The 7888-nt window shown below is 41.4% G+C and overlaps 1 protein-coding gene across 7 annotated transcripts in view; it reads left to right on the top strand.

Annotated features, from left to right (window-relative positions):
• The first annotated feature begins 1610 nt into the window (after window positions 1–1610).
• Window positions 1611–7888, top strand: part of kif21b (kinesin family member 21B) — a 71923-nt gene continuing 65645 nt past the window's right edge. For 5 of the 7 annotated variants that reach the window (XM_014002102.1, XM_014002105.1, XM_014002103.1 and 2 more), the window contains exon 1: window positions 1612–1984. In XM_014002102.1, coding sequence (XP_013857556.1) covers window positions 1944–1984 — 41 coding nt within the window. In that variant the 5' untranslated portion in view covers window positions 1612–1943. Of the gene's footprint in view, window positions 1985–7888 lie in introns of all 7 variants that reach the window. The other 2 variants (XM_014002107.1, XM_014002106.1) reach the window with 1 other exon arrangement.

The following is a 7888-nucleotide window of genomic DNA, read 5'->3' as shown; positions in this document are numbered from 1 at the left end:
CACACACACACACACACACACACACACACACACACACACACACACAAGCTCCTCTTTGGCTGTACAAAATGGGTTTAAAGAGCATGCAATCAGTACTGAACTGCATCATAAAAGTAATTTCCTTTGTTTTCTGTCACAGTTTGTTTCTGGGTTCACACAGACGACTGATGCGAACATCAATCAAATGATAGTTTTTTTTTAAATCTGCATCTGCCTGCTGTTGTGAAACCATTCACAGAAGTGTGTTTGTGTCATGTTGGGAAATAAGTTACAGCGCTGGAGATTGGCAAACTCCTGGGTAATTTTGATCGCTACTGAATTTGAAAAATCATAGTTGACATAGAGAACGAGGATTTGGAAAATCTGGAGKTTTTTTTTTCATATGGACCATTTTTGGCAGCATGGTAAATGTGCTTTCACTTTGCATGGATTATTCAAATCAGTTAGACAGAAACCCTGAATGCATCAAAATTTTACAGGAATCTGCTTGGAGGATGGAAGCAAAAATAAATTTACCTTATGAAAGAATATAAAAAGTGAAAGTGAAAAAACTGAGAAGAAATGGCAAAAGGGATATAAGTTTGTTTGACTCAACAAAGAGAATCAACTTCCCCTTTTGATGAAATGTGACTTTGGCGAGGGAAGAGTGTTGAGTGCCACTTCCTGTTTAAGCTCAGGGGAAACTTAACTCCACCTTGCACATAATAACCTCTGGATCAGTTTCAACCCTTGACCCTGAGGTGTTCAGGGACAGTCTTCAGATGTGGCTCCAGCTGCACAGAGCCTGCAGAACAAACCTCTTTAATGTGTTGATRAGCTTTACTGTGGGTGTGCCGCTGGGCGGGGCCAAGTGTGGTTTATGGGCATGCTGATTGGGCTGCACGTTTCGAGAAGGGCGGAGCTAATTGAGCGATTGGCTTCATGTTTTGTCAATTTTCTGTGATTATGCTGCTTTCAAGGTCCTCACGTATATTCTAAACATTGTACAGAAAACACTCTTGCGTTGTAATGGCAGTTTTCTCAACCAGGAAATCAAATAAATGTTTGGTTTTTTTGCATTTGGTGTGATGTTTTTGTTGGCAGATACTTTACAAAACTCTACTGCAGCAACTTTCTTATTTGTTTTACAAGTAAAAAAAAAACCCAAATAAGCAAAAACATGAAATTTGGTAAAACTCATAAATAAACATGACAAACTAAGCAGCAGTGTGGATGTTTTTTTATTTGTGAAACATCGTTGTTAAAATTCAGAGGTGCAAGGTTGCAGGTAATTTACCTTACTTCAAGAACTAACACTTTTAATACAGATTAGTCATGAAAATACAACTTCCACAACTTCTACATTTATAGCATGTTTTACATTCGTAGAAAAAAACAAGCAGAAGCAGAGTGTAATCCATCATCTAAAAAATATAATTTTAAAACTTTAACATATGAAAAGGGTAATTTATTGTTTTAATGAAATTTTAAACGTTATTCCAGTTTGAAATAGTCTACTTTCACGTTTTGAGACGAACGCGTTTTGGATTTCCGACGGCTCCTGAAGGCAGCACCACCCCCTCCTGTTGTAGGTCTACGCTCAGTCAGAGAAGCGCTGTGGCTGCGGAGGAGCGCACCTCAAACAGGATGTAGCGGCTGAGACAGAGCACGGAAGGACACACGGACAATAAGACAGACAGACAGGCAGAGAAAGAGGGTCGCTTTCATGCGGGTCGGACACGGCGATGTGACAAACAGCGGGCGCACAGAAATGACCGCCTCAGCGGAGGAGAGGAAGACCAGAGTGGGAGACCCGKGGAGGCACCTCCTCACCGCCGGCAGGTCTTGACGGCTGCTCCCGCTGACCTGACAGCCTGCCCCGCCGCCGCAGAGCACGGTTCAAACACCGGAAAAAAAACCACACACCGCACAGACCGAAACACCCCACAACCTTCAGCTCGACCATGGCGAACCAGGGCGACTGCTGTGTGAAGGTTGCACTGAGGTAAGAATCTGCTTGGTGGGAAGCTCAGCAGACCATATTGTGTCTGCCTGTCTGAGAGATCACTTTAATGCATCATCTAACATCAGTTTATTCTGGAAAACACATTCATTGTACAGTGCAGAAAACATTTACTCCCTCTTGTTTTGCAGTAATGTGGGTGGTGCTCTGCACTTTATTTATAAGGCTGTGTTGATTTCATCTAGACTTCTTCTCAGCATTGGGTGGCTTCCTGCAACCAGCAGCAGGTCTCCTTTCATTCATGACATCAAATCACAAGTGGCTGCATTCAGGTGCAGCAGGGAGGAGAATGGGCGTTTCTCTCCAAATCAATTCTTGCACTAATATTGCCTTCWCATCTGAACCGCTGCTCCTTATGTGTCTGTTTGAGTTAACACACAGTGCATGCTCTGTGTCTCGCTGTTTCTCATAAAATGAACAAAAAGATGCTCTCCTCCATACCTGTGCCATCCAGCGCCTGCTGTGTTGGAAGAACACCCAGACTCGCTGCCATCACAGCTGCTTTGAATGGATTTGAGCAGGTCTTTAGATGTGTGCGCTAAAAATAATTTCATATTCAAATGCATCATGTAGCTAATGTGGTTTGATGTGTTGGCGCTTGCTGAGTGTTTTGGTTTGGAAATTGGCAGACTGGACTGTTTTTTAGCTTAGGTTTGCCAGTGTGCAGTGCTGGAGCAGAAATATGACAAACTCACTCAGAACCCTACAAACTTTGTCACATCAGGCAAAGAAATCCAGTTATTTTTTTAAATTCTACAAGTGTAAACATTGAAATGTAGCAACTCATGGGGGGACGTTGGTCTTTCAGAGCTGTTTAGTCAGCCACAGAGTGAACCTCCTTTGTGCTGGTTCACACTGCTAACTGAAACAGGAAGTCGAGCTGCTCAGATAAAAGGTGAAAGGAGAAGCTCAACATGATGAGAAACCCTAGCATTTATCTGATATCCTGATGTAACTTGCTGTACTTATACTAGTTCATTTCTCAGCATTAAATTTTGGTTACTAGTTTCAGTATCTTGCACCAGTTGGAGAATATTTTGCCAATTAGTGGTACTTATTTTCTAACTAATTGGACTGAAACCAAAAAAGACTGCACTAAGTCCCAAACAGTTGGCTGTTAAATGCATCATAAAACCAAACTAGTAATACTAGGTAATTAGTAAGCTTCTAAAACGTATAATAACTAGSTAGTTGATACAAATTTTACCTACTAGTTCTATAAATGACAGTGAAAAAAAGGGGGTGCGTAACTAGTAAAACCCTACAAATTCACTAGCTGACTGTTGAAGCCAKTACTGGTTCGCAGTTTTGTTAGTTTGCTTAACCTCTTTACTAGTTRACAAGTAAAGTTCGAATTGTTGTTATAAACAGTTCATTTCTGAGGTCAATAATGCAATAAGTTCACTTGTTAAGTCGATCCTGSTTGTAATAGTTGTTTATATGTAAAATATGGTAAAAAGTTAATTAGTACATCTAAGATATTTACTAGTTAAATAGTAAAGCACAAAAYTTTCACTAAAACTTTAGTGAACCTGAGTTTGTCATTAGTAGATAAAATGAGTGATGCAACTACTGTAGTTAACTGGTCGAGCGTATGCTGGCTGCAATAGCTCAATTTTACTATTAAAACACTAACTATTGCATCAAATTTGTTTACTATGTAACTGTTATGGTCCATAATTACTAAAAACTCAAGTGAAACATTTTTTTGTCAGTAGTAGTTAACTTGTAGGGAAAAATTATGCCAACTAGTTAACTAGAGAAAGCTTATTCTAACGTTTTACAATGTTAAACTACATAACTAGTCATTTTTTATTATTCAAAATTATAAAATATCTCAACTAGTTGGGGAAAAAGTTCCACTAATTAGTCAAGAGTATTTTTTTTGCTAGTTAAAGGGTTTGTTTAACTAGTGAAAAGTAACAAACTAGTGGAGAAAAATACATTTTGATACACAGATGGAGAAATGCTTAAAAGGTTTGCAACAAAACTGGCTATTATTAACTCAAGCATGTTGTTGAGTCAAACATTTATACAATTTTTAGTTCTGCAGTTTATTTAAGAATAAAGCATCTGTTGTTGTAACGAACCTAAAGGATGGTCCGCTCCACACTGAGGGCTTTAGAATCACAGCAGCGTTATTAAATATGTTTAATCAGTCTGATCGTCACCAGTTTTAGTGATCACACGACTCGTCTGGTGCCTGAGCTTGCCCTGCTCCTTTTCATCATGTCTGACCTATATTTACATCCCCCCGAGAGTGCCACAAAATGTGTCTGTGAGTTTTTACAGGAAACGGGAAAATGGGCAAATAAACACACGGAGAAGGACAACTTCCTGTCGCATAAGCAAAGTTTCCCCCAACAAACCATCTGAGTATTGTTTTTTTTTTTCTTTCTTTTCCCCAAGTCATACGCTGATAAGATGAAACCGTGTTTAATTGCTTCCATGCTGCGTTACCCTCATGCAAGAAAACGGAAAAAAGCGCTAAAACATGCGGAGTGGTACTTTGAGTTTGTGTGTGTGAATCTGCATTAGAAGGCTGCTGAACCAACACATCAACTGAAGTCACTCCTTCAGTATCTGCTCTGTCTTCTATAAACAATGTGTCAGTGACACGGCCTACAATCCTGCATTCAGACATGCCTGCCTGAGGAATGGATCATATGCACACACACAACACTAAAGACCTCCACATGCTCAGTCTCAAGCCCCAACAGTCACTGGTACTCATCACAGGGTTACTTCCTCTGGGGAAAACAACCCCCAAAAAACTCCAATCTGCCGTTATTTATCCAGAAATCTGTCCTGGTTAAAGCTCTGTACTTTTCTGCAGATTCTTTTGTGCAAAACGTCTCTATTTGTTTGACTTTCTTTATAAATGTCTGCTTTTTAGAAGTGAGTGCTTTCAGCATGAACACGACCACAAACTGAACCAATCACACGGTAAGTTCTTGAAAGCGAGAGCAGATTTTGGCAGTTCGGATGGGGCGAGCAGAGGCCTTAAATCTGCAGTGCAGTCCAGTCAAACATGACCACATGCATGTGATGTAGCTCTTTGCTAAGTTGAGCTTGGCTTTTACAGCTGTGCTATGAATTCTGTTTAATTTGATTCTATACAAGCACAAGAATATTCATTAGAACCCTTCTACTGATACTGATTTTATACTAAGCATCTTAAAAGCTTCACATTAGAACAACCTGATTGACTGCAAGCTGCTCTAAATGTCATTGTTCAGCTTTWATGAGCAACTTGCAAAATTCTTTTTGCAAATTGATCCGTGGGCCCCGCTGTTCCTCCTTCCTGTCGCCTCATTTCACACCAGCAAGCGACACGTCTCGCACCGACCTGCTCAGTCAGCCTCCATGGTTGTGTGTATAAATAGACACAAAGACTGATAATGTTTAGTGTTGTTTTGGTGACCGCTGCTTCAGAGGTTCTCACCTGGACAGTCTTCCTGCTCTGRATGTTCCTTCTGTTCAGTCTGAGCAGAGGGATCAGATGAGAGCTGAGCTCTGTGCGCCTCACGCTGTTGTGGTTTGAGAGGATAAAAGTAATGAGGCAGAACAAAAAAAAAAAAAATGCAAGCAGAGCATAAAATATTCAGTGTTCTCTGCCAGCCTACAGGTGAATGACCGGGACGTTTCAAGAAGTCATGACGCACAGCAATTTAGCTGAGAGGCAACGGGAAGCTCAGCTGATGAGGTTGTGATCGATCAGCAGTAAACAGGCTTGTTCAGACATTTATTATTACTTATTTTTTATTATTATAAATCCATTCGTTTTTCTGTTTTGGCTTCAAAAACGAGCAGAATACGAACGCGGAAGAGGCCCCTCACAGCTGATACACAAAGGCTTTAAATGGGGTGGTGTTTTGTTGTTGGACATTTGTCTTGTGTAGGCTACTGGTCTGGCCTGTTTCCTGTGTGTGTGTGTGTGTGTGTGTGTGTGTGTGTGTGTGTGTGTGCGTGTGTGTGTGTGTGTTAATAGTTTGCCACACAGGCTCTGTCTGGGTTACATGCTTCTCATAGGGGAAGGGGTGGGGGTGTTGCTATTTAAAATACTGAATTTGGTGGGAAAACGTCTCGTTTATCAGCCGTACAGCACTGTAGTTACAGGTCACAGGGTTGTGCTGCTTCAGCATAATCTCCTCGTGAAAGCATTCTTACACGGTCTTGACAAGCCCCCCCACCCCAATCAACCAGCCTGTGTCAGATTCACACTCGCGGGTCGGTAATAAATGAAAGAATGTGTCGTTGCTTCTAATCAGTGGTTTGGACTCGAGGGGAGGGAAGAGGAGCAGGAAACGTGGYGGGGCACACGCCCGAGTTGGCCTCCCGCAGCTGTGCATCACTTCCTCCTCGCCTGGTGGCGGGTGGAGGTGGGGGGTCACACGTTTTTATGGTCGATACCATAAAAACGCGCAGATACATTTTTTAAAAAAATCCTTTAGTTGATCGTTGAGGTTGGGCGGTGAAGAGGAATCACACGCGATGTACGCGGTCCTGTCAGCTGGGACTCAAACTCTCTGCTCAGCACATTTAAACACGCTGCTGTTTTACACACTCTTCTCGCCTTCTCTCCACGTTTGACACTCGACTGTTCCATGTGAATATGGCCGAGCTGGTAAAGCCCGAGTTCTAAAAACTTCTAATAAAAGTATAAGCAGATAGTAGTAGATTTTAAAAGGTTGTTAAAGGTCAGCAGAACAAGCAGAAAAGTGAGGTTTTCTTAATGTTTGCTCCTAAACTCCTGTTAGCTGCACAGATAATTAGATCTGGCTGATCATCAAAGAAGAGGTTTTTGTGTAAAGTAGACAGTAATAAATCTGTCGTTTTGCAGCCTGTTAAGCTACACGTTTGAGTCATGGTTGTGTAAGCTGCCTCTTGATGAACTTCTCCTGATTCAGTGCATCAGGACTCCCAAATGATGTGCTGCTGTTGCAGAATAACTTCCTGTAAGGCTTCTGCTGAACTATCTACACTTCCTGTTCACTTCATGGGCGGTTGATGTTGTCACGCTTCACTCAGACGTGGACTTAAAGAAAAGACACTATTTTGGCAGCTTCTCTGGGCCTAAACTGGACCAAAACACATTCTGAGGGTGTCCCTGCGGTTATTTTAAAAATAATTTTTTTAGCAACACATCATTTTAAACGTCCCTTTTAAGTGCTTCTTCTCATGCTCCTCTGCTTTTTGAGTGACATGAAGTGCAGAACCGTGACCAAAACGCTGGACTGCAACCAATTCAGTGTTCAGCTCTCAGCTCCCACTACCTCCTACTTCAGCCATGTGCACTCACACAGAAACACACACAGCGGCCTGTTTTTATTTTAATCCAGTCATTTGAATTCAGCGGAGGAATGAATGGYGCTTCAGTCTTATTCTGAATTTGAATTTTCCTGTTGTCGGTCGGGCTCATCATACGTCAGCTGCTGTTAATGGACACCAGGCTCATGGCTCTTGTGGTCACAGATTTTGTTTTTTTGTGGTCTGCATTTCTTTATAATAAACTGATGTTTCCATTGTTGTGGTCATTTAGAACAGAGATTCTTAACCTGTGGGCCGCAAGCGCCACCTTGAGGGCCTCAAAAAACATCAGTTTTTAACTTTGGGCCGTGGGGCCGCATTGATTTTGAATAAAGTGCAATACACTTTCTCACCACTAGTAGCAGTATTGCACCACTCAGATGTTTAACTACTTTTTTAATATGTAGAAGAAGAACCTTAGAAACCTGCCGAGAATGGAAACCTATTATAAATGAAAAGTAGAAGCAAAAACGAAGGTAACCCATCAAAAAACACCAAAGTTTGTCACTTACATGAAGTGCAGCTTCTGTTTTTACCATACAATACTTTAAAAGTTCAAAACATTATCAAATACAG

Source organism: Austrofundulus limnaeus, unplaced genomic scaffold (assembly GCF_001266775.1).
Source record: "Austrofundulus limnaeus strain Quisiro unplaced genomic scaffold, Austrofundulus_limnaeus-1.0 Scaffold11, whole genome shotgun sequence".
In the NCBI taxonomy this organism is placed as follows: Eukaryota; Metazoa; Chordata; class Actinopteri; order Cyprinodontiformes; family Rivulidae; genus Austrofundulus; species Austrofundulus limnaeus.
This window is presented reverse-complemented; position numbering and strand designations above follow the sequence as displayed.